This window comes from Peromyscus californicus, unplaced genomic scaffold, assembly GCF_007827085.1.
Source record: "Peromyscus californicus insignis strain IS unplaced genomic scaffold, ASM782708v3 Scaffold_4__1_contigs__length_199733344, whole genome shotgun sequence".
Classification (NCBI taxonomy): domain Eukaryota; kingdom Metazoa; phylum Chordata; class Mammalia; order Rodentia; family Cricetidae; genus Peromyscus; species Peromyscus californicus.
In genome coordinates, this window is record NW_026294562.1 from 133,924,024 (window position 1) to 133,951,506 (window position 27,483).

Below are 27,483 nucleotides of genomic sequence, written 5' to 3' on the forward strand. Positions count from 1 at the left end.
CAGGACTTGGGAGGCTGAGGCAGGAGAACTGCCATGCACTCAAGTATAGCAGGTTCTAGGCCAGTCGCAACTAGACCGAGGCCCTATCTCAAACACAACCAAAAAGATTACTGTTTTTTTCAAACCAGAGTTAAGACAAAGATTGGGAATTGTTTTAATCAACCAGGAAAGTATCTTCCACTCAGCTCTTAAAGGTACTGGCCAGTGGGATCCTGGCCCCGACCAGTGTTTCTCATACACACACTCCCACATACACACAGCTCAACCCACAACCCCTCTCCAACACACACACACACACACACACACACACACACACACACACACACACACACACGAGAGAGAGAAAGAGAGAGAGAGAGAGAGAGAGAATATTACAGAAAGCATAACAGTGTGTGACTTCCTACTTTGACCACAACTAAAGAGATGTTAAAATCAGGTCTGTGTGAGGGCTGACCTTGCATTTGCTGATTATACACACTTCACAGATTAGATGAGCTGAACAATTTGGGGGTTTTGTGGGGTTTTTTTGGGGGGGGGCCTCTTCATAACTAGTTAGGGTATATGGACTCTTTGGGTCAATCATTAAATAATAGTTGACATGCTGAGAGAAACCTTGCTGTCCACTATGTCTAAATATCATTGAATTATTTAATGCAATAAAGTAAATGCCCTGAGTCACAGTCTAGCTAAAAAAAAAACAAAAAACTTGATTCTCATGGCATTTATCACATTAGGATAAGAGTTCAGGTATTCTACAAAGAAAATATGTGTACTGTAGCCAAACAAACAAGCTTCAAGCATCACCACATGACTCCTGAACTGCTAAATGTTTTTCAAGTTTTCTTCACTAAGTGGTTGCATAAGACTTTCACAACAGGTATACAAGAAAAGAAATGAAAACCCAAGGGTTCAAAAACAAACCCTCTTACAGAGCTGTCTCAAGCAGAGACTAAGCCAGGGACTCCTGGAAACTAGCACATAGGCCTCCTACCTATCAAGTGTTCCATATTAAACCAGGTCTCCTAGGTATCAGTGTCCTGAGAGCCATAGGTAACTTTCACAGGACACTGGTGAGTGCTATGTTTCTCTTTTATTCAACCATATTCCAAGTTCATTCATGAGAAGGAACTCTTGCTCTACAAAAACGATGATGATGACGATGATGATGATACTATATATCCATTTACACAAAGGACATAAGAACTGACCTGTAAGAAGCTCCCATTTGCCCAGAGTGGGGGACTTACAAAGCAGATCAAGTCTCTTTACTCATCAGACAAGCTAAAAATTAGTAAACTTCTAGGCCCCCAATACAGTTAAATCATTTCTAACCAGACTTGACAGCAGCCACAGTAGCCTGCAGCCCAATCCTGTACTCTCAGAGGTTCCACCTACATAGGAAAGCTAGCCAAGACCAACCCCTCAACATCCTCAGACAACACTTCCACAGGTAGTGTGGAAATGTGAGAGAACCTCCCCTGCCCTGACAAGATTGGGTGGGTAGGTGGGAGGGGAGGAGGAGGAGGAGGAGGAGGAGGAGGAGGAGGAGGAGGAGGAAAGGAGGAGGAAGCAGGTAACAGAAGTCCCATGTTTCCGCACTTACTTTTCTGGCAGCGATTTGTGGTCCAGCAGCGGTAGTTGTACTCATTATTGATGGTGGTCTTCTCACACATGGGCTTCTCCTCCAAGGTCCCTGGACACAAGTCCCCACATTCCTTTGGGGGCTTGTTCCCCACAATGTAGTTATTGGACACTGCATCCAAGATGAGAGACCAGTCTATTGTGGAGAGGTAACAGAGGTCAGCGTTTTTCTCAATCCTGATGGCCCCCCGAGTAATGTTCCTCAGATTATAAAGCCCAATATCCTTGAGATTGGTCATCTCGAAGATGACCAGTGCGTAGTTGTAGAAGAGTTTCCAGCCACGGATGACCGTGAGGTTGGGGAAGAGGTCACCCAGGCTCTCGAGGCCGGCCACTCGAAATAGCAGCAAGTACTCGGTAATGACCGTGAGCTTGGGAAAGCGGTAGCTTCGGTAGTCCTCAGCCTTGGAGATGAGCAGGATGTGGAGGAAGCCCTCAATCACCGTGCAGTTTTCCAGGCGCTTCAGCTGCTGGTAGTCGTTGCGGATGTCGATGCCGGGCCCGCAAACTAAAGGGAGACAAGAGGGCAGAGCCGGATATTGTTAAACAGAGATCATTCTTAAAATGACTTTCCAGCCCCGCCCCCAAACAGTGAGATTGCAGGAAACCTGTATTATCATAAAAGACGATTCGGTTTTTCAGTGCAGACTGAAGATATGGGCTACAGACTGCACACCTGCATGGCTACCTGTTGACCGTCACTCACGCACCTACACTGACCCACACACTATGCTACATGCTCACTGACCTGTGGGAGAAGCCGGCCATATTCACCACCCAAACTAAAGCTTTCAGTTCAAAGTCACACAGGGTTGCATGTAAAAGTCCATGATACAGCCTAGGCTAGCCCAGAGCTGCCCAAGCTGCTCAGTCCCTACCCCTTCCATAGAGTGCAAGCTAGCAGCACCTAGACAAAAGCTCGGCAGCCAAGGCCAAGAAATCACTGTGGTGTCCAGCCCAAAGGACACCAAACAATGACATCGACTCATGAAGAGTTACTGTGACCTAGAGAGCAGACACCGTTTGATATGGGCAGAAGAAATAACTGAACCAAAGACTGTATGACTGGAAGAGGCATACACTTCCAACTTTTACCGCAATGAGCCGTGTTAATCAAGTTAAGATTGTCCCACAGAAGTTAGGCAAAAGCAAATCTGTAAAAAATCACTAATGATCTCAACAGTCACAGATAAACAGCATTCATCTACCTATGCCAATCGTCCTTTCTCTGCAAATAATGACATAAAATCAGATAAGAACGTAACATTTGTAAATAGATTTATTTCAGTTAACCAACATGAATTTTAACCAAGCCAGGCTTTCTATAGCATCATTTTTTAAAGAGAAAAACTAGGTGCCTGTGGGGTGGCTCAGCAGGGAGAGGGAGGGACTTGACGATCCCTGGGACCCGTTGTGGAAGAGGAGAACCAACCCCAGCAGGCACATGTGCACAGGCACACTCATTTTTTATTTAAAAAGGGGAAACTAGTTTTCAATTATTAATCAGTACAAGTCCTTTTTTTCCCTTTTAACTGATTCCCTATTATTAAGATACTTGGTCATCTCTAGTTTTTCACATTATAAGCAGTATTCCAGGTATCCAAGAGTACTTTCTTAGGACACACCTAAAGTAGAGGAACTAGCTCAGGTTTTTGTAGGTTACAATGGCTTTCTGGTAAAATAACCTCAATGCTAGAACTTTTTATTTTTTCTTTCTTTATTTTATTGGGGGGGGGGTGTTGAGACAGGGTTTCTAAGTGTAACAACAGTCTTGGCTATCCTGGAACTCGCTTTGTACACCACGTTGGCCTTGAACTCACTCTGTAGAACAGGCTGGCCTCGAACTCACAGAGATCCACCTGCCTCTGCCTCCCAAGTGCTGGGATTAAAGGCGTGCGCCGCCGCCACCACCACATGGCCCTTTCCTTTACTTTTAACTTGTTTGTGTGTGTGCACGCATATGAGTACACAGGTGCCCACAGAGGCCAGAAGAGGGTGTCAGAGCCTTCAGAGATGAAGTTAAGAGTGTGGAGAATCACTTGATGTGGAAGCCATTTTTAATCACTGAGCCATCTTTCTAGAGCCTAGAAATCTGGACCCTAAACCTTTTATTTTAAAAAATTTGAAATGTACACAGAAAAACAGCCTTGGTTAATATACTTCCTTAGTATTTAATAATCCTAACCACTACTAAAGCTTCTCAGACATTAGAAAGTTTTCTGGCCCATGTAATTCATTAATTTAATTCCATGAGCGATACAGAGAAGCTCAGAGCAAAAACCAGTAGCTAAAACCCATGGTGAACAACTGTCAATCAAGACCAGGCAAGATGAGTGGGATGCACAGGGAAAGCCTATTCTAATTTCCAACAGGACAAAGGACAGGTAGCATCAAAGATAGGGTTTTGAGCCGGGCGGTGGTGGCGCACGCCTTTAATCCCAGCACTCGGGAGGCAGAGCCAGGCGGATCTCTGTGAGTTCGAGGCCAGCCTGGGCTACCAAGTGAGTTCCAGGAAAGGCGCAAAGCTACACAGAGAAACCCTGTCTCGAAAAACCAAAAAAATAAATAAATAAATAAATGAATAAATAAAGATAGGGTTTTGAACAACCTGTGATCTTACTGAAGCCAGAGATAGGCAGAATGACAGGAGGTCATGGAGTCAATGAAGGGCCAAAGGAAATGAGCCTGAGAGAATCCTGATCTTAATCTGATCTTAATTTTACAGGAGTGCTACTATATCAAACATGTGCTTGATCGTATTCTAAAACTATTAGGTATCAGGTCATCTGTTATTATTTCCAACAGATGATAGAAAGACAGGGCTAAGCGAAGAAGCATAGACACAACTGAAGGGTCTTTCACATGCCATCGATATACAGACTGTATGAAGGACCTGTTACCTTCTGCCAGCTGGCCTCTTCGAGCAGTGAAGACCACTGGGAACAGAAGCCACATGCCACACAGAGCTGGGACTGGAAGCTCCTTTCCATAGAAGAGCCATTTCCTTATTTATAACCCCCAACCCCATTTATAGAACAAAGGAAAAAATAGGAAGGAACTAACCACTTATTCCAGAAGAGAAGACAAGCCCAAGCCACAAAATACAAGGCAGGACTCAGCAACCAGCCATTCTGGATTCTGACCAACACTGTTGGTCTTTGGGTGTTTTGTGACAGAAACAGAAACAGAGGATGATCTAGCTGGACTGTGAATGAGAGCACAGTGTTCAAAGGGCACAAGCCACCAACAGGAAATCGAATGCAGCACGCCTGCCTGTCAAAGAATCCATGCACGGACAGGGAAAACACTCCATAGATTGCAAAGCAGACACGCCCTCTGCTCACAGCTGAGCGCGGGCAATCAGGAAACACCCCTGCTCCTTTCAAAGCCAACAGATACTTGGCAGATCCAAAAAGACCCCAACACTTGCTTTCGGAATGTAGGGTCGATTTCAAAATGGGAGATCCCAGGTGGCCTACAAAGAATAGTAAATGTTTATGGGAACGGAGGCAGCCAGGAATAGGAGAAAGGACGGTGCTGGGAGGGGTGGAGGGTGGTCCCCAGCTGCAGTGTCCAACCAGGGAACAAGGGCAGCAGAAGCCAAGCAGATGGAGGCCACCAGTCAGTAGCGTGGCACTGGGCCACGACTCACTTCTTCAAAGACACCATCTTAAATAAAGTTTTCAGGAGAGACGACTCCCTCTTTCCAAAACCTGCTGGGTATTCTCTAAAAGTCAACTGGCAGAATTTATATTCTCAGAACTCAAGGGAAGGGCATCAACAATCTACACGTATTTGGAACATAAATCCCAAGAACTTCTAATAAGAGAAAGGCTAATGGAAAATATTTGAATGAGAAAAACCTCCCAAGGCTGGGTACCTGAATGTCTGGAGGAGTTACACGAAAGATGAGTTTCCATTGTTTAGCATCTGTCCTGTGCAAGACACCATGGGGTCCTGGAACGTGACGAAGAGCATAACTGGGACTTGAACCCTAGAATACCCTTTGGAAGGTCCTTTATGGGCTCACACCCTCAAGTGAACAACCTCCATCTCTAAGCCTCACTTTCTTCACCTGTCAAATGGGCTGTTGCGACTACAGTGCCAACAGTCAGGTGACCGCTTTCTGTTATTGTCGTCATGGAGTGGGGCGGGGGGGGGGGGGGGTGTCCACTGAGGGCCGCGTCACTGGCTAAGCATTATTGAAAGCATGCCTCAGGCTGGGCAGTGGTGGCGCACGCCTTTAATCCCAGCACTCGGGAGGCAGAGCCAGGCGGATCTCTGTGAGTTCGAGGCCAGCCTGGGCTACAGAGCGGGATGCAGGAAAGGCGCAAAGCTACACAGAGAAACCCTGTCTCGAAAAACAAAACAAAAAGAAAAAAAGCATGCCTCTCTTCTCGGACACCAACCTAAATACTGCTAACAGGAAGGATGCTAGCAAAACCACTGCCTAACCTACCAACAATCCCCACTCAAGAACACCATTCAGTTATCCACTTAACAAAAGTGGTTTCGATTTTGATCAACTTTCCTTCAGAAAGACGGGAGAGTCATAGTTTATGGTTGAAAATAAAAGACAGGTCTACAGGTAGATGATGGGAGTAAGACATATTGGGCAACCAACCACCTCCAGTTCTGAAGGTGAGATCCAACACAGCCAAGCCTTTACACTGTGGAAGAAGCCCAGTCTGGCTTAGCCCGTGGCTCACTGTAACAGTCCCGTCTCTTAAAATGAATCCACTGGTACCAGTAATTCAGTCAACGAAAACCACTTCTAGATGGCGTCGCTCTGTACAAGTCGAGGTGACTGGAAATGCATGACAGAGAATTGCTGTCAATGAACTTGGCACAGGGAGAACAAGCCAACCCCTCTCCAGTAACTGCCAAACTTATGGGGGAAAAAGAAATCTTCCACAGCTCCACGGGCAGGCCTCTGAGACTGTGAAAAAAGAGGCTCACAGCTCTCTCGCTCTCAGAGGAGGGAATCCCTGAAGATAGTCTCCAGAGAGGCAAGGTTTTGCTCTGCTTCTGTTTCTGGGACCCAAAATTATGCCTAACAGGTATAAAGGGCAGAGCACCCAGGCAGAGACTGGCAGCATCTGGAGGGAACCCCAGGGGTACAGCAAGTACAGCACAAAGAGTAAGGACCGAGCAGGACAGAGGCCAGAAAACAGACCGAGGCATGCACTCAGGGGGCCTGCTGCACTTGGCATGTAGGACGGCATTCAAACTCCCCAGCCTGCAGCAGAACCATGCCACATCTCAGAGGCTTGCTAAATCACAAAGTGGCCCCCAAATCTGTACATCTGAGAAATGCCAGATGCCAATTTTGATGTTTCAGCTACCATTCTGTGAGAGGCAGTGAGACACAGGAAAACACTCCTTAATTCTCTCTCTCATCATTACCCTTCCTCTCTACGCACTAAGATCTGCAGTGTGACCTAGGGGAAAGCCTCCATGCCTCTGTGTGTGTGAGAGACAGTGTATGTGTGTGTGTGTGTGTGTGTGTGTGTGTGTGTGTGTGTGTGTGTTACACTTGTGCACACAGGTACACACCAGAAGGCAGAGGACTTGTCTTTTCGTGTTCTTCACCTTCCTGCCACCAGAAAGGTTCTCACTGGGCCGGAAGCTTGCCCTTTTGGCCCGGTGAGCTATCAGGCAGATCCTGGAACCCACCTGCCTCTACATCCTCCTCAAAACCCCAAACGCTGAGATTTTTAGGTACATGCAGCCATGCCTAGCTTTTTACCTGAGTGCTTGGGATTCAAACATAGGCAGGTCCCCAGGCTTGCGTGGCAAGTATTTTTACTTACCCACTGAGCCATTTCCTCAGCCCCGGCACCGCTATTTCTTGACTTTGCCTAAGCTAGCTGAGCAAAGCAATCCATACAGACAACATGAGAGACACTAAGGCCAAGGGAAAAAATGGGGTGGAAAAGTGAATACCAAGTCCCCCCACAGCAGCTAATTCTGCTGTCCTTTAGCATCTGAGAACACAAGCCCGGGGCTCTGGGAAGAGGGGGGGGTGCAGAAGTTGGGCCTTGGCCTGCAGTAAACTGCACCTAACCAGAAAACCAGATTCGGGGGTTGGGGGGGATGTTATGGTAACAAACATAGTGATACTCCAGAGTTTGTCAGAGTAGAATTTTCTGTGTTAAGTGTAAACAGACACAATTCATGTTAAGCCTTTTATCTTCGTGTGTCAACGAGGACGTGTTTACACTGTCTATGTACATTTCTATTTCATACAGACAGACAGCCGGGCCACCTGATACATTCAATCAGTGAGAGCAACGATGGGAATGTTAAGGGATTTCCATTACATGGGTGACTCTGAGAACAGAAATTAAAAAACAGTGTAATCTGGATGTGCAAACTGTTCTTTGCCGCCCTACAGAAGAGCCATCTCACCATAGAAACAATCTAAAAATCTATGCGCCAAAAACACAGTTCTGAAGGCTGAGAGCATGAAAACCAAGGAATTTAGAGATGGATGAGATGCTTTTATCCACCATGCCAATTAAGAAATGGAAAAGTTACAGGGAATTAGTTCCAAAGCAAGGAGACACACTCGAGTGTCCCCTCCATGTAAGGTATCTGCAGCCACACAGGCATGTGCAGGATGGAGTTGGGTTTGCTTCAGCAGAGGGACAAATGTTTTCAGAGATCTTCCTAAAAACAACTTGATTTGCTCTGACAGGTATTCTACATGCCTTTCTGGTCTTAAAATATCCAAAAGTCCAATATTCAAGGTGTCTGTGTTTTAAAATAACACCCTTGAAAAAGGTTTGAAACCCTTTTCATTATTTCCACTCCCTGTGGTTGCTATTTTTTAGGCAACATACAGGGTCCAGCAGGTAATACCACCCCCACATACACACCAACCTGCCACTGCGCTCTGCCCCACTGGGAGGCCTTCCCAGGACTGAGCCTCGGCAGCTCACACACCTTCATCCTCACCTTGTACTCCCAACAGCTAGAAGCTGGTACAGAGACGCACTCTGGGAACCCCCAAGCCAGGACAAGCCCCCAGTGGGTATGGATTGGCCCACAGAGAAAGGCCTCTCCTTCCCTTTTCCCTCTTCTGAGGTGCAGCTTTCCCCTCAGAAGCAGGCAAGCATTCTAAGTCAAGTCCCCCCGGCACACACACATACACACGCACAAACCCCACACCCGTCCTCCTGCATGCTGGCTCTGCCTGTCAGACCTGTTACATCTTTCTGCTTACAGGCCACGTGCTTATTTCCGGAGTGTCGTACTTCACCCTACAAGGTTCCAGTTCCCTTAGGTGACCTGATAATGAGCCAGTTATCAAAATCTAGTCAATCATCAGTGTGGAAACCCCATTCACTCACATGTTCCTCCAACCCTATGATGTTGATTCTCCACGGTGGGGTCAAATTAGGAACCTTGGGCTAGGGGGATGTAATTCAGGAGGACAGCCCTTGCCTGGCATACACGAAGACCTTGGTTTCATCCCCATGTGTGGCAAAAAAAAGAAAAAGTTAAAATATAAATGTGTAAATATACAGGCAAATTTTTGTGTGTTCATATACATGCCTGCCTGCCCCTGAAGCACAGAGGCTTCTGATTTGGGGATTTTGTGGGAATGATGCTGAGTCCTCACTGGCCATCCAGAAGGACTGGGTCACTGTCACTCTAGACCTCAGTTTCCTTGTGGTTCAGATGCAGGTTTGGAACTAAATTTATGAACTCTTCTAATACATATACAAGCAATGCTTATTACAAGCTACGTGCTTCCCAGGTGCTGGGGAGTCAGTCAGCAGTGACAAAAACTTGAACTTCACGGGGTACCCCATCTTGACAGGACTGAAAGCCACTCATTCTTTGTCAGTGACCCAGAGAAGTTCTCTGTACATGCTGTAGTCACGGCACTGGAGACCATGCTGTGGACTTGACACACACTCAGATCAAGATAAGGGCCCTCTAGGTAAACAGATAAATTGTAAGGCATGATAAAATGTGAGTCTGAGACAACAGAGATGGAATAGTCAAGCAGGTACTGAAATCTTCACCAAACCAGAACTCAGAGAGAGAGAAGTCCCTGCAAGTAGGCAGCTGATGTCAAAACTGTGGGGGACCACAGAAGCAGAGGGGTGTGTGTGTGTGTGTGTGTGTGTGTGTGTGTGTGTGTGTGTGTGTCAGAGACAGATAGAGACAAAGAACACACAAGAAGAGGCAGGCAAAACCAGCAAAGAGTTCACCCAGAAGATACTCAAGTCAGGGGGACACTTCCCTGGTAAGAGCCTCAACACCTACAAAGCATTGAAAAGGGACAGCCACTGTGGAAACTGTAGGGGATCACACACCCATGTTTATGGCAGTATTAATCACAGCAGTCAAATTATGGAAACAACTAGTGATGGCCAAAGGATGAACAGATAAAAACAAAATCTAGATGCTCGATAGAACATTACTTGGCCTTAAAAGAGAATGAGAGTCTAACGTATGGCAAGTATGAATGAACCTTGAGGACACTGTGCTAAGGAAAATATGCCAATCAAACCAGGGTTCTATCATTCTACTTTATGAAGTACATAGAATAGACAAATCAAAGGCACAGAAAGTAGAAAAGCAGTTCCAGGGACAGAAGGGATGAAGGAGTGGAGCGTTCGTGTGTAATGGGTATAGGGTATAGTTTTGCAAGATGAAAAGAATTCTAGAGATGTGGTTAACATAAATTATACAAATGTAAACTATGAAAACAGCTCACATAGTCTATTTTCTATGTAATTTGTCTTATTTTTTTAAAGGGAAGAGGGAAACAGTCATCCCATTTTACCCTACTCATAATGTAGCCACATAAACGTCAAAGAACAGCTGAAGGCAGACCTGGAACCATACCCACTACCACAAATCTAAGAGAGTCCGGCAGGACAGAAGGCAGGTGTGGCCACAGTTCTACCACAGTGCACATACACAGGCACAGAGGTCCAGCAAGAGTCCTGCACTCTGAACTCACAGCTCACAAAGAGGCGGACACACTGAGGTAGCTGGATGCTGGCATGCACCTCTCTGGATTGGGCAGAAGTCAAGATGCCATATGCAACCCACCATTTTTGCAACCAAACTGTGACAGCGTCTCACTATCTGGTGTGACTGAAGGACAGAATCTGACCCCTACCACTGACCTTCTAACTTTAAGCTTTTGTGGGTTGTTTTCCTCAACGCAGGTATTTCTGAATGAAAACAGAGCTCTTGCCTGATGAAGGACCATGGAAAAGGTGGGGATCGTATGGCTCCAACCTACCCACTCCCACATCCTTTGCTTCCCCCTCTGTCACTACTGTTACCTCGTCATGTGACAGCCTTTGTATCTCCTGTCATTTCTGCACATACTACTCTACTCTAATACCTCCAGACTCCCTACTATGAGTAATATATGTTTTTTTTTTTATTCTCCAAGTATCTAGAGGATAACGTGAACCTCTTATTTCTACAGAGGCAATCTGTACTTCTCACCAAGAACAAATACCCTCAGAATTTAGGATTTCTCTACGAGTCAGAGGAGTCCCCACTTACCAGGACAAACAACCCACCAGCTCTGCTCCCAGCACCCTACAGGGGGAAAATGTCTGAAACCGATGTCCACCTAGGTCTTGGTTCTCAGCATCATCTCAATACCTTGCACATGAGCCTAAAACATGGCAGTGACATTTCCATATGCATCCTAAAATCATCATCAACCAAATGCAAAACTGGAAGAAATGCTGACGTAGGGTGAAGTCAGAGGTCATGGACCACAAGCCGGTATTCACACCACAGGAACGAGGGATTCTGACGTGTGTCTTTCCCTTCCCTGGCAAAGTGGCTGCTTCCAAGATCACATGCTTTGTCTACAGAGCTACCAAAAACAATCTCATCACACCCCTGTTGACAGAACAAGGAAATATGAACTACATCAAACAGCTGAGTAACAGTGCAAGGTGCTGACGAACGAACAGGATGGAGGGTCAAGGTGCTCTTTCTGGGTCGTATCTATTTCAGCGTTTCTATTGGTCCCTTCATTGATGATACTGATAAAAACTGTTCCTCTAATTCAAGGACGACAAGTTTCCAGGGGAGATGGCAAACACACTGGATCAGAGAGTCAAGAGCTAAAAAGATCAACAGATTGGAATTGCAACAGAGAGGAAATAATGTTATTTGGACACTTGGGTGCAAAAAAAGAAATGCACAAATGTAGGAGGTGTGAAAAAGACTTAGGCAACTTAATTAGATATAATTTCTGTATGTGATGATGGGGTGTTGTGCCTGTACTCCCCCAAAAACTCAAGACAATCTTTGGCTACACCTAAGTGGTCCTTAACAGAATAAGAAATGGGAAGAAGGGACCTCAAATTCTGGGTTTGTTTCTGCCTCCACACTTTTGACAGGGAAGCCAATGGACAAAACATCTAAGTGACAGGCAGACAGAGGCAGAGAGCAGAAAGCCATCACAGGGAACAGCTACAGAAACTAAGCATGCCAGGACCCTAGGGAAAGACTATTTGGGTCCCACGTGACCTGCTGGGAAAGGAGACCAGGAGTTTCAGCAAACACACACAGAAGGATTTATTGTAGATCACACTAAACTCCCTACGAAGGTAATAAGCATTTCTGTGATGCAGCCCATTGCTGCGATTTCATAAGCCTGATTTCATTGCCACTGAAACTCTTGGGCTCTTCTTATCTGCCTTGGTTTTAAGATTTATTTATTTTTATTTTACATGTATGTCTGAGTGACTGCATGATAGAGGCCAGAAGAGGAAGTCAGATCCCCTAGGACTGTAGTTAGTGACAGATGGTTTTTGAGCTGCCTGATGTGCGTGCTGGGGACCAAACCTGGGTCCTCTACAGAAACAGTAAGTGCTCATAACCACTGTACTATCTCTTCAGCCCCTAACTGTCTCGTTGTGCATCAAAGGGAACTAAAGGTAAACAAGGACCACGTGGCCTGTTTGGGGTCACACTGGTATTGGGGAGCAAGGGTAGATAGAGCAAGGGCTTAAATCTAGATTACTGCATGCAATTTTATGGCACAGCATTCTTGTTTGGAGATCTCTCTCAAGACTGAAAATGATGCTCCTGTCAGGTACAGAGCGCTCAGGAAGGACTCTCACACTGTGTACCCTGAGAGCCATCTGATGAGCGTGGGCACTTCCCTACGGTGACTGGTAGACACCTCCGTCAGCATCTCCTCCATGGTCCCTCAAGAAAGACACCAAGGGAAGCTGGAGAAGGCTTCTATTTCACAGGCCATATGTGAAAGGATAAAGCCCAGCTTTTCGGGGTAAATTCCTATTGTTCCAGACCCAACGCCCCTCAAAAGCACGTTTCCACAAATAAAGGGCGTAACCGCAGAAGCCATCACGCATAGGAAGGATAAAGACAGGAGGCACGGTACAACGGAACCTAACCACAAGAACGCTGCAGGCATCTCAGAGGACAGAGGCCTATCTCACCAACTTCCAGCCCAGGATGCCAGCTTCATCAGGCAGCTGCCACTCACTCCCCATTTCTATCAAATCACATTCCTCTCTTTATCTCAACTCCCAAGTAGACAGCTGCTTCCACGCAGCACTGAGATACCATTCAAACGTTTCCTCTGCAATGGGGGTGGGGTGGGTGGTGGTGGTTGGGGGGCTGGCCTCCTTGATTTCAACACACACCCTTCATTCGATGCTAACATTCAGATGACATGAAGAGCCCCCAACAGTAAGAGCTACCACCATCAGGGGTGCCAGCAAGATGGCTCAGTGGGTAAAGGCTTACCACACAAGCCTGGCGACCCGGTTTCAATCGCTGGGACCCTTATAATAAAGGTGGAAGGAGAGAAATAACTCTACACAGTCATCCTCTGACGGCCGCACGTGCACCATGGTCCTCAGGCCCATACACCCCCACACACATCCACACACACACCCTCCACCCCCCACTGAGAGAATCAAAATGAAAAAAATTTTGAAAGATTTTTTTTTTAAGTTACCACTTGAGATGAGATGGTTCACTAGATAAAACACCTGCTATGCAAGCAAGAGGCCCCGAGTTCACACTGCAAACTCAAAAGTAAATAATAACAACAACAACAAATGACAGGCTGCCTGTACTCCCAACACCGGGGAAACAGCTAGGGCGGGTTAGCTAAGTAGACTAGCTGCAAATGATGAGCTCTGGTCCCGCAAGAGGTTTCACTTCAGTAAGTAAAGTCAAGAACGATCAAGGAAGGTGCCTGATGGAAACTTTTGGACCCTACACACACACACACACACACACACACACACACACACACACACACACACACACACGTACGTATCCAGGAGTGCACCCACAGGTATGTGAACCCACATGAGGGTGCTCACACCCCCCCATGCATACACACATACAAAAAGAAACTGCCACCCAAAAGGCTACATGTTTAATGGAAATTAACAAGTTTCTTATTACTGGGTGTGTGCTGTGGATATGCATGTTCACCGCGAATGTGCCTGCTGCCTCCTGCAGCAGCCAGAAGAGGGCATCAGAGCAACTAGAGTAGCAGGTGGTTGTGAGCTGCCAGACGTGGGTTCCGGGAATCAAACCCAGGTCCTCTGCAAGAGCAGCCAGTGCTTGCTCTTCACACGGCCATCTCTCCAGTCCCGGCGCTGTCTTGTTTAGTTCTAGTCACTGCCTTCACAGGTTCTGATTGGACGAAAGTAACTCCCCAGTACACAGAGATTTCTAATGATCTCAAGCGACCTTTTCCTTCAAAGCCCGGCCTCCTCAATGAGGTGGGAGACCAGTACCAGCTCCTTCAACCAAGCAGTCAGGAACACTGCAGCCTGAGGTGCCAAGATAAGGAGGAACACTAGGCCGGTAACACCCTATTCCTGATCCCCAAAGGCACAAAGCAAAACAAATGAGGACCTAAAAGTCTCACACAAGCTGGTTTTGATTGAAGAGAGGGGCGGGCATCTCAACTGGGTAGGTTCCTGAGGGAGACTGAAGCCCAGCACAGAGTAAATGGTACTGACTGGTCTGAGGCTCCAGCTAAGCCTTCTAATAAATGTCCAATTTTGTTTCCTGATCACACCCTAGCATGGACAAGGTGTGAATGTGCTTGAAAGTTGGAGGTGGGGTACACCATGCTGTTAAGAACAATTATGCAAAAACAAATCAAAAGCCTGAGACATAAAGAGACGCAGCTTAAGTGCTGAGAGATAAGCAAACGCATTCTCGGTAGTAGATACCCGGGTCCGTGACTAAGATGAGCGCTGCTGAGCAGACCCAAGTTCGGTTCTCTCACCAACGCTCCCACTTTCTCCTCTATCCCATCACGAAGGGACAGCCTGGAAGAACTCCACCCCTGGCAGTAGAAGAGCACAGAAAATGGAAGGGCATTCTGCCAAGGAAGAAATCCATGCTAGGTTGAGAAAGCCCCGAAGGAAGGCTCTGTGTTCCGTGTGCTCAGGAAGCAGAGGCCTTGGAGACCCCTAAGCCTGTGGGTATGTATGGCTCTTGTAATATGCAGTAAGAGGAAGCGTCTGCTGGATAGCAGCCCTGCTTAAGAACCATGTGCATCAGCCTCCATGAGGAAATTGCCTGGAGTGAAGACTCTAGGTGCAGGACCAGGAAATCACTCAGCCATGGAGGAGAAGTCCCAAACCAAAGTCTCACATTCCAACAGGGTACTAAGTCCTGTCCCACAACAGGCATGTGGTACCACAAACATATCAAGGTCCACATTCACTCCCCATGGTCAACACCGTCTGCTACCTTCTGCTCATCTCAGACAGGACCAACATGGACAGGCCTCCCCAGCCAACCACAACGCACAGCAAGAAAAGGATGCTCACCCGAGATCGGGATCAGCCAGCAGGGCTGGAAGTGGGGGTAGGAAGCTGTGGGGACTGTGTGGCCTCAATAAGTAAACACCCAAGACATGTTCCATGTGCTTCCCAAGCTCTTTCTTCAATGTTGGGGGCCAACAGCACACGGGGCAAAGGAACATGAGGCAACATGTCTGACCATGGAAACTAAAAAGCAGGCTCTCACCATGCATGTTCTGCCCAGCCTCACCCCATCCTGAATCTTATGACACTGGATGATGGGCTTGTTTCTTCCCGGGTACCCTCACCATTCATGTCTCCACTCCATCAAGCATGAGACAGAAGACGATAGACCTGAGGCTGGGAAGGTGGCAGTGAGTGAAGGACCTGCTGCAGAAACGTTAGTACTCGAGTCTGACCCCCAGCACCCACGTAGTACAGCCGGGCAGGAGTCAGACACAGGAGTGAGACACCCGGGTAACACAGCCGGGCAGGAGTGACACATGGTTATATTCCCAGTGCTGGGAGTGAGACACACGAGGCTCCTCAGGCTTGCTGGCCAGATCATCAACCTTAACTAATGAGCTCCAGGTTCTATCAGACCCGCCCGCTGTCTCTAAAGAATGGTAGAGAAGTTGAGGAAGATACTCAATGACTTCTGACCTCTATCCATATGCTAACGTATGTTCACAAAAACAAAGAGGGAGGGAGGGGGGAGGGAGGGAGAGGGAGAGAGGGGGGGCGCGAAAGGCTCAAACTAACTATAGTTAAAATGGTTGGGTCTATGACCAAAGGCAACATGGCAGTTAAGTGTTGTGGAAAGAGCTTTAGATAAAGGCTTGATTCCTTGAGGATAGATCTCCACGTATTTTTTTTTAACCAGAGTCTTATACTAAACAGATGTTTCCCAAATGTCACTGGAGACTCCTGTTCTCACCACCATCTATGTTAAGGTTTCCAGGGTATGGATATGCCTCTCACAATTAGAAGAATGCAAAATAAAATATGCTTTCACTTACTGAATTTGGGAGAAAAAAACTTACAGATCTAATGCCACCATTCCTGAGCATGGCCACAGGACAGCAGCAGTTCTCTTCTGAGGGCCACACATGGCCACTGGGGAGGAAACGTCGATCTGTAATTCCCCATGCCTGCTCTTCTGATTCGTCAGCTCCTCTTCCATGGATGCCATCCTCACACAGGCTGGGCAAATAGGGACACACATCTGACAGTATCTCCCAGGATCTGACTTACAAACCCCAAATGCTAAAATGTCCATCTTTTGAAGACACTATGTGGCTGACTTCTGTGAGCTCTATCCAGGGATCAATATTCACATCCCCGTGAGAAGTCACTTTGACAGTGATAGTCCCCTTAACATACGAGGTAAGAAGCACTTCTGTGGCCGCTCCTTAAGCCCCACATTTCCGCTTAACCATATGAAAACCATTAGACAAATCCAAACTAAGGGACAGTCTGCATAAAACCTGACCAGCATTCCTTAAAACTGTCACAGTGGCCAAGGAGGATGGAGAGCTGAAGCACCATTACACACTCAGAAATGGCTAAGATGACATGGCAAAAGGTCCCACGGTGTCCTGCAGGACACCTCAACCAGTGAAATAGCAGTGCCCTGGTGGAAGCTCCCAGTACTGAGTTCAGTTCACTCATAGACTGTGGTGACCTAGGGTGCTGATGGAGAAAACCGTATGGTGTACAGGAGAACTCTGTACTACCAAGGCAACTCTTTCAGTAAACCCAACACTGTTCTAAAAGGAAGTCTATTTAAGAAGGCAGAGCAAGTAAGCTTGTGTGGGCAGAAGAGCAGGTCTCAAGGACAACAGTGATCCAATTTATATTTTCTGAAAAATACCATTATTATTTCTCTGCAGTTCGCTTCTTCCCATCCCCTTGCTGGCCTATCCAGGGATGCATGAACCTGAAGGGGATGACAGGGACCAACTGGCAGTGCCCTCTGCAGAGGGCACTAGGCACTGAGTGGCAGGGAGAGAAGAGGGCGGACTACCACTTTCTACTCTGTGATTCTGTGCTGCTTGCTTTAACTCAGGAGTACACAGGTATATTATAATACTCCAAGCCACTTGAAGAACAAAGATCATCAAACTATAGGAAGAGAGCCAAGACACATTAATTTGAAAAATTACAGAAAATAAATTTGTTCTTAAATAGAGCAGGACACAGCATGCTTGCTCTGCATAAAGACATATGCAAAGCTTGCCTTCTGGAAGCTGCAGAGACAGAGGAAGAGTTGGAGAAAGAAGAGAAGGAGCAGGCTTGGCGTTCTTATTGCCTTCTGTGTAAGGGCTTTACCACAATCCTTTCTCTATAACCATTATCACCAAGACGTCATCGATATCCACGGCACGTCACAAATCCTTAGCATTCTCTCTCACCTCTCCCACCTCCTTAACCCTCAAACCACACCCACTGGAGCCAACAGGCGTTTTGGGACTCTGCTTCTAAGTCCAGGAGATATGATGCTCCCTGTGCCCCAGTTTCCCAGTCATGAGCATGAGCACACGGGGTAACTACCCTCACACGTGGTCTGTCCTTTTCGCTCGCTCACACTGCTGGCTGGTAACAGGACCGGCTAACCATGTTCTGCTCAGTACCAGCACTGCTACCTGTTGAAGCTTTCTGAAAGACCTATGGACTGTGGTAAACACCACCCATCCACGATGGCAGAGAGCCTGGGAGTACAAGCCGGCTTTCCAAGACGTCAAACTAGGCATCCTCTCCGGATAATCTAATCCTTTAATAGTTTCTGATTCATCAATCAACTGATTACAAATCCCTGGAGCCCCAACCACAGTATGTAAAAATCTAGTAGAACCAACCAAAGCTGAGCTCCTTGGAAAGGACGCAAGAAACAAACGAACACTCTGTAAGTCGTGCGGAGAGTGAAAACGGCACAGTGAAGATGAAAAATGGCTCCTCCATTGTTGCTTTTAAGATCAAGCGATTTAATTTCACTAACATTGATTTCTGCAGGGTGATTTAATTTCCCTAACACTGACGGAGCTTCTGTTTACTTGATGTGAACATCTGGGCAGCCCGTACTTAGACCCACCTTGCGGAGAAGAGGCTGCATGGTGAGGGCTGTCTATACACACAGTCGGCGAAAGGGAGCCCCCAGGTTTGATCAACGCTTCTTTCTAAAGTCCTGGATCCTCTGGAAAGTCTCATAAACTCTGGAGCCTTTCTCCAAACACATCCAAAGCATTAATAACAAGCTGGAAAGGTCCTTGGAACCTCCTCTACCAGTCTAAGTAGTTCTGGGCTGTAAGCATCTGCGATGCCATTTTCCAGACAAGTAAACTGATGCCGAGGGAGAATAAATGACAGTATCTAAATTCTCTCACTAACCAGCAGGAGAATGGCAATGGAGGCCAGACTCATGATGCCAGACGGCGGGGTTTCTAGACAGCACGTAGCACACAGAACACAGGTTAGCAGAGACCCCACTGAAAGGGCTGTGAAGCCACCTGAAGCTCCAGTACACATGCTTCCCAGAAGCCCTTTATCCCAACACCCATCTTCTAGGATATAAGCCTTCAAACCTCACGCCATGGAGCCCCAGCTCAGCTTGCCTGAATGCAAGTGGTGATTCCTATTGGGATGGGCTGGCTCAGGGAAGCTGGGGCTGCAGTTGTTACTTTCTGTCCCCAAGGGTCAGGTCCCAGGGCCTGAGGAATGCTGGGTGCTGAGTGAGCACCTGGCCAACAGCTGCTAACTGTGTCCACACATCCTACTCCCATCTCCTCAACTCCCGCTCCCCAACCTTCAGATTTTAGTCAATGTGCACCTATAAAAAGTTGAAATGATGGACTCAGGGGTGAGGGCTCAGTTATCTAGCATGTGTGGGTTCAATTGCCAACACCACAGAAAAAGGGAGGGGAAGGAAGGGAGATTAGAAAATTTAACACTGCAGCTGCTCAAAAAAAATAAATAAATAAAGTAGAACTACCATATGACCCCACTTCTAGAGACACACCCGTAAGAACTGAAAGCAGCTGGGCTATGGTGGTGCATGTCTTCAATCCAAGCACTCAGGAGGCAGAGGCAGGCGGATGGATCTCTGTGAGTTCGAGGCCAGCCTGGTCTATAGAGTGAGTTCCAGGACAGCTAGGGTTGTTAGACAGAGAAACCCTGTCATGAAAAAAACAAAACAACACCCAACGCCGGGTGGTGGCGGCGGTGGTGGCAGCGGCACATGCCTTTAATCCCAGCACTCAGGAGGCAAAGCCAGACAGATCTCTGTGAGTTCAAGGCCAGCCTGGTCTACAGAGCAAAATCCAGGACAGGCACCAAAACTACACAGAGAAACCCTGTCTCAAAAAAAAAAAAAAAAAAAGAAAAAGAAAACAACAACCAAAAATAATTGAAAGCATAAATTTGAAAAGCTATTGTTATGCCATGCTTATAGAAGCATAACTGATAAGATCCAAAAGATGGGAGCCACCCAGCACCCCAAAGATAAATGGATAAGCATTAGCTGCCATATGGTACAAATGTGGTAGAGGCACATTATTTACTGGAGTATTATTCCAACTTAAAAAGTTCTCACACAATGGATGGGCCCTGCGAACATTATACAGAGAGAAATAAGCCATACACAGAAGGCAAAAAGACTAGGACTCCACTTCTCTGTGGTACCTAGAGTAGAGACACACACAATGGTGGCTGCCAGGGCTGGAGGAAGGAAGGAATATGGAACTAGCACTGCTTGGAGACAGAGGTTCTGTCTGGAAAACTGATAAAGCCCCATGGAGATGGGTGGTGGTATATGCACTGTATTCAAAGCCACGGGACTTTGAAATTCAAAATGGGCACAACACAAATGGGATATCCAATTAGCAGAGTGCGTAATGCTTAGCAAGCCCAAAGCCCTGGGTCCAATCCCGAGCACCATATAAACCGAGTGTGGTATCATTCACCTACAGTTCCAGAACACAGGAGGCAGAGGCAAGCGGATCACAAGTTCAAGGTCATCCTAGACTACATAGTGAGCTGGAGTTCAAGGGGGCCTGGGCCATATGAGACCCGTCTCAAAGGGGAGTGAGGTATAGTAATAAATTATTTATTACCATTTAAAAAACAAACTTTTAAGCCAGGCATCACGGCCCACAGGCAGCAGAAGCAGGAGAACTAGAAGTCTGAGGTTCCACAGTGAGGGGGGTCCCTGAAAACTCTACACAGAACTCAAACTTTAACAGTACCCTCCTGTGTGGCACTACTAGAAAGTGAAGTTGTAAAGTAGTTTCAGACTCTGAGAGTTGCCCTATCACCTAAAGAAGCCACAGCTCCAAGACTGGGGGGCCAGAGTCGGCCTCAGGAGCACCTCACACTTAATGCCCCATCTTCAACAGTCACTTTGGGGAAGCCCTATCACAGAGGCATCTTTGGAGAAACGACAGACAACAACAATAGAGACAGACACCGCATGAGCCAGTGTAGGACAGAGGCCTGCAGCTGAGCTCCTAAGAAAGGGGAGTCCAGCTGGGAATGAAGGAAGCTGGGGGCAGATGCCAGCTCCATGGAAGTCACTGAGCTGTATCTAGAGGCCATCCTCTACATGGTTACACCTCATAGAGGTCACACAGGGGCCAATTCCAGGATTAACAGAACTCAACGCTGCTAGGCTCCATGTCGACCAGCCAACACTTCTATGCATTTCCCAGAAACCACAGGACTGTTACTATAAACTCAAACACTACATCACTATTCTTAAAAGTCAATAATTCAAAAAATTAAATGCAATTTTGAAATGCTAGGAACCAATACTGAGACACTCCATCTAGTGAAATTCAATGCGCTAGACAATAGTATGGAATGGGAACAAAACTGATAAAAAAAAATTCTAACTTTGGTTTGCATTTAGCTTTGTAATAGATTCATGACATGTAGCCTAGTAGATTATTAAAGTGAATTTGCAATTCTCAAATTATGTTAACAAATGGTATCCAATCGCCAGCAGGACAAAATCAGAACTATAAAAAGAAAAATCAATCTAGGGATGATCTCACATTTGAAGAAACAATAAACGAACACAGTAAGTAGTTCTACAATATCCTTGACGATAACACCCCTTCTCTTTGGTTACCAAAATCCACACGTAAATTTCTTACTTACTAGAGTAAAGTATCGTCATATAACTTTACGCCCATCTCCCACAGTCTTCAGGCCATCTCCAGATCTCTTTTAATACCTAGTACAATATAAGTGCTATGTGCATAGTCATTATTCAATACTGTTCGGGGGATGATAAGAAAAGTGTCTATATGTTCATACAGACGCATGTTTTAAAAGAATGCTTCAATCTGAGGATGGTGGGATCTGCTGTTGAATAAGCAGGGGGTGCAGAGGGCCAACTGTATATGGCACCAGTAGAATGGGGTCAAACGTCCCATAAAAGATAGCAAATATCCAATGTTATTTCCTCCAAATCAATCATCAAGCACTAGCACTGGATGGAAAGAAAATCCAGACTTCCCAGGACCACAGGCTCTGCTGGCAGAGAGAGGAGATTTCTGCTCCTCCAGCGTCTGCAAACCGCTACATCCCAACTGGCCTCCCTTCTACAAAGACGGAAAGAAAGGTTCTACCTTCATCCTGATATGCACTCACTCGCTCTCAGTGTGTCTGCAACACATCTGGAAGCAGCCACTAGAGGATCTTTGCTCAGGGCTGTGCTAGGCATTGCTATTCAATAAACCACAGTGTGGAGGTGGCCAGCTCAACTCCTGAATATGGTCTTTTCCTCCATTTCAATCTCTAGGTTATCATTTATATTCACCAGCCCCCAGCCCCCAACACCCTATTAAAAAGCATAAAACAGAAAAGTAGAGCCACATTGTAAGGCACAACCAGAGTAGGTGGCATATGATAAACGAGGATGACAATACAACGTTTTTTCCAGCTGTGATAAACATATTTAAGATCTCTCACAGAAGCTGCTAGCACTAACACTGAAAACTATGAAAATTACAAGTTGTTTATAATATGGAATTTATGTTTAAACAGCTTTTATTTTTCAGGCAGAAGTTGTCTCACTAGGAGACCATTTCCTTACCTTCTTAAAATCAGAACTTTTGGAAGTTAAGACTTGCTGAGGCTGTCAAAACATACCAAGTGATTTGACAACTGGCTGAGGCGGGAGCAGCTCAGCCTGAGCCAAATGAACATTATCTCATCCAATCCGCTCTGAGGCCCAGTTGGCCAAGACGGTGGTGCACAGGGCAACCCTGTCAGCCTGAGGAGGATCCCACAGAGTGTATCCACCAATGGGGTCAGGACACAGCCCTCACATCTTAAACGCTATGCACAAGTGGTTCAATTAACAGCTGTCAGACTCCCAGTAAGAAATTAAAAACAAGGGTGAATTACACCCAGATTTCCAAATACTCATGGCCTTCATGCCATGTCTTGGCCTGTGGTTTCTATACAGACTCTTTCTTTTGCAGCTTTTTAAAACAGAAACTTTCAACAATAAACCTGGCCATCCAACTGTGACAGATGAGATTGCAAAACTAGCCTGTAAGATGAGCTTATGTAAGAAGACACTCACTTGTCTGCAATTCCTAACATCCCGATCATCACTTTTTTAATTTTGGTTTTTTGAGACAGGATTTCTCTCTGTAGCCCTGGCTGTCCTGGAAATTGTTCTGTAGATCAGGCTGGCCTGGAACTCAAGAGATCCACCTGTCTCCGCCTCCAGAGTGCTGGGATTGAAGGCGTGCATCACCAACACTGGATAACATCTTTTCTAAAAAGTTCAATCAACAAAAATTTTCCCAACAAGCAAAACTGCTGTGTACTACACCAAACAGAGCTAAGATGACTCCATTCCTTAAAAACCAATGGCAGCCAGGTGGTGGTGACACATGCCTTTAATCCCAGCACTCGGGAGGCAGAGGTAGGCAGATCTCTGTGAGTTCAAGGCCAGCCTGGTCTTGAGTTCAAGGTCAGCCTGGTCTACAGAGTGAGTTCCAGGACAGGCTCCAAAGCTACAGAGACACAGAGAAACCCTGTCTCAAAAAAAAAAACCAAACAAACAATGGCAATATGCAAGCTCTAACTCAACTGGACAGTGTCCACACAAGTACACGCCCCTCTGCAAAGCCCACGGGACTTTCCAGAGCCTTCTCATCTTCCAAACAAGAAGATCCCCAGGACAGGACTTGGAAAGGGGACAGAGCAGAACTGGAGAACAAACAGTGAAACACTCAGCTTGCCACATGAGCACTTCTTGAATCCTAAAACATATAGACCACCTGAGGAACCGCAGACTCATTTCCATAAAAAACAAAACTGTGTCTCCTTTCCAAGTGCCATATCTAAATTAGACCTCTTTAAAACGCCCCATGTATCAACCCGGGTACACCTATTTTAATGAATACCTACTATGTGGCAAGCGCTTTGTCAGATGCTAGAGACATAAAGAACATATTCCATGCTTTTAAAGAGACCTATACAACAACGGAGAAAGACATGGCCTACGACACCAGCACTGTGTGGTGAGAAAACTCGGACTTGTATACTACACATTCTAGGAGGCAGGGAGTCCATCTGTGTGATAGGATCCTAGTTGGCTTTCTGTTGCTGTGATAAACATCATGACCAAAAGCAACCTGGGGAGGAGACAACCTAAGGGAAGTCAAGACAGGTACCGAAGCAGAAACCACCGAGGAACACTACTACATACTGGCTACTGGCAGGCCACCCTGGCTTGCTCAGCCCAAGCCTATCTGCCCAGGGAAGACACTGCCCACAAAGGGCTGGATCCTCCCATATCAATCAGCAATCAAGAAAATGGAGGGAGGCAATTCAGCTGAGATTCCTCTTCCCAGGTAGCTCGAGCATGTGCCAAGTTGACAAAAACTAGCCAGCACAGATAGATTAGTCAATTCTGGGAAAAAGAACGCTCCCTCCATGCCTCTTCGGAATGAAATATATAGCAAGAAAGGTCAAATTTAACTATTTATGCCATTTGAGCCCTAAATAAGATATTAAGCATAAATTTAAAAGCAACCCAGAGAATAATACTCATTTCTGGCTCCCTAAGGAAAATATAAGAAGAAAGCCAAATTCTTCAATTAAACCTGCAACATTTCTGAAGCAAGCCTTTAAAAGGCGCGGGGGGGGGGGGGGGGGGGGGGGGGGGGCACATTCTAATTACAATTGATACTTTTTTCCATCAAAACATAATCTGGGCTAGGAAGATGGCTCAGCAAGTACACACTGTGCAAGCATGAGAACCTGAGTTCAAATCCCCAGAACCCATGTAAAAAGTCTAGTGTAGTCACATGTGCCTTTAGCCCTAGACAGGGATAACTGGACTTGCTGGCCACCACTCTAGCTTCCTGTTCAGTGAGAGACCCTGCCTCAAAGGAATAAGGCAAAGAAACAATAATGAAACAGGAAACCCTTTATCATTTCCACACATGGGCATATACCAAAAAATAAATTAGTAGCAATAATAATTCAAGACTATGGATGGAAGATCTTCAATTCTTCTATATGAAGTTGGGTCTCGTGGGCCTGAATGGACATCAGTCCAACCAACAAGAATACCTTTGCAAACTCATAGGAGACACTGCCTTTCCCAGAATTCCTTGGGTCTTTCTGAGAAACAACTTTGACAATCTCAGGAGAAATACAAGGTACAATCAATTCAAACATCATCACCACTCACCATTTCTAACAATATCAAGTCCTTGAGGATTTCCACTATGCAGAGGCCTGCTCCAGGCATCTACCCTAATGTTCATCCCCCACTCTACCCATGACCAGAGTGAGGGAAGGGCACAACTTCCTCCCTCATTACTCTCTACCCTATGCAGATTCAAAAGAAACTTGAGGGACCCATCACAACTCAAAGATTTCCTTCCTATGTACAACCCAAAGTAAATTTCACATGAGCTAACCAAAACCCTAACCCTAACCCTAACCCTAACCCTAACCCTAACCCTAACCCTAACCCTAACCCTAACCTCCCTACACCAAATAATGATAAGCTCCTAGTGGCCTCCCATCCCAAACAAGAATCCAAAGGACATCAAAAAAGACCCTCAATCCATGCAATGTGGGTCCAAGGCCAAGAGGTCAACAGAATTTTCAAACTAGTCAATTTGACCTTTAAGGAGGTGAGAGTCCTCAGGTAATGAGTAACATGTCTCAGCACTTCCAACTTTGAAATTGGAGCAAGAGGTCCTGAGAGGGGCTCCAACATACCCACCACAGATAACTGTCTCAGGTCACTGAGTCCCAATGCCATTTCCCACCTCTGTAGCTATGGGGTTTTGGGCACCATGCAGAGTGTCTCCTGAGGGTCAGAAAGTCAGGCAATCACAACACTACCTTAATTTTGTTGGTTTACTCAGGGAACTCCCTTGGGATGAACCCACAAATGCCAATGTTTCCCTCTCCACAGAGCCCCTAAGATCAAAGCATATACCACCAACATCCATCACACGACGTCATAGCCGATGAAAACCTCCCGGTAACTAAGGAAACAGCTGGGTACAAAGACAGCAGAGACACAAGAAGTACCCAAGGCTGTCCTCAGGGTTGCCTGAAACAAGCCAGGTGCACACGGGAAAGAGGTACAGCCTCTACCATCAAGTCACTAACAACAGATCAACACAGCAAGCCCAAGACAAGACAGAGCCTGCCCACCATCAGCAGAGGGCCATAGCAGCAAAAGAAGGAAGCAATCCTCTAGGTGGGAGCACCAAGCAAGGAGAGCTCTGGCAGGTCTGACCAAGAATAAAAGAGAAAGCAGCTAAAAACGCCTGAAACACACACACACACACACACACACACACACACACACACACACACACACACACACAAACATAAAGAAACATAAAGAAAAACCTGCACACAACCGAGTTTTTTAATTGACTTGCTGAATTCTGTTTCAATTCCAAACACTGAACAGAAAACAAATCAGAAGCCATCAATACCCATGGACAAATTTTAAGAAACTGACACAGAACTAGGCAGTTTTTAAAGCATTAGTCTCTAAGCTTCTAACAAAGGGCAGCTTACTGCCACACTATATAAACCATGACAAAGGAGCTAAAAAGGAAAGCCACTAATTCATCTTACCAAGCTGGCCTAAACCTGATAGCAAAATATGGGGAAAAAATGCACATAAAGAGAAACATAATGCTACATTCCTTCTTTAAACTAGAGATAAGAAAGAAAAACCTAAATCTGTCGTTTAACAAACTAAATTTAATGAGGCTTTTTAAACAGTCACCCACTACAACCCCAAGTCATTTCTCAAGGGATCTGAAATGAGATTACCATCAGGTGATCTATTCCTACATCACACTAACACTGTAACAACATCTGAATCCAAAGAGATGCCCAAATGACATGGGAGGCCATTCACAGCCATCCCTAATAAATCACCCATGAAAACTAGACAGATAATTCTTCAACATGATGGAAACCCCCTTAAACCAAACAGCATCATACAGACCGAGAAATATGAGAGGCACCATTAATATAAGAAAGGGGCAGACAAATATACCATGATCAGCATTTAACACCATTTTGGATGGAGAAACCAAAGACAAAAGACCTCGCTGGGCCCACCCACCTCCACAGAAGGCTCACAAGCCACGCCCACCTGCAGTAGCCCGGTGAGTTAGGACTAGCCAATAAGAAAGAGGGACAGTCGGTGGGACAGACCTTGCTGACAATTCATTCTGCCGTTTTGCCCTTCATTTCTAATTCCTTCTCTATTCTTCCTGCCTGAAATACAGTTTTGGTGCCCGCAGGTATGGGGGCCATCTTGTGACGATGGAGAGTGAAAGACAAATATTAATAAGAATAAAGATATAGAAGCCACAAGTCTGGTCCCCCATGCCCTCTCAGAAAAGCGTACTGCCAAGGCCACAGACTTTTTAACTTGGGAACACTCAGGCCCTGGATGATTACACTTTTATTAGGCAAGTTTTTTTGGTAGTCCATTCCTGTGGTGGTTTGAATAAGAATGCCC

At 46.1% G+C, this 27,483-nt stretch overlaps 1 protein-coding gene across 1 annotated transcript in view; it reads right to left on the reverse strand.

The window, feature by feature from the left end:
- Nucleotides 1-27,483, reverse strand: part of Igf1r (insulin like growth factor 1 receptor) — a 290,743-nt gene that overhangs the window by 237,594 nt on the left and 25,666 nt on the right. Inside the window, exon 2 of the mRNA XM_052714606.1 lies at nt 1,604-2,149. Coding sequence (XP_052570566.1) covers nt 1,604-2,149 — 546 coding nt within the window. The remainder of the gene's footprint in view (nt 1-1,603; nt 2,150-27,483) is intronic.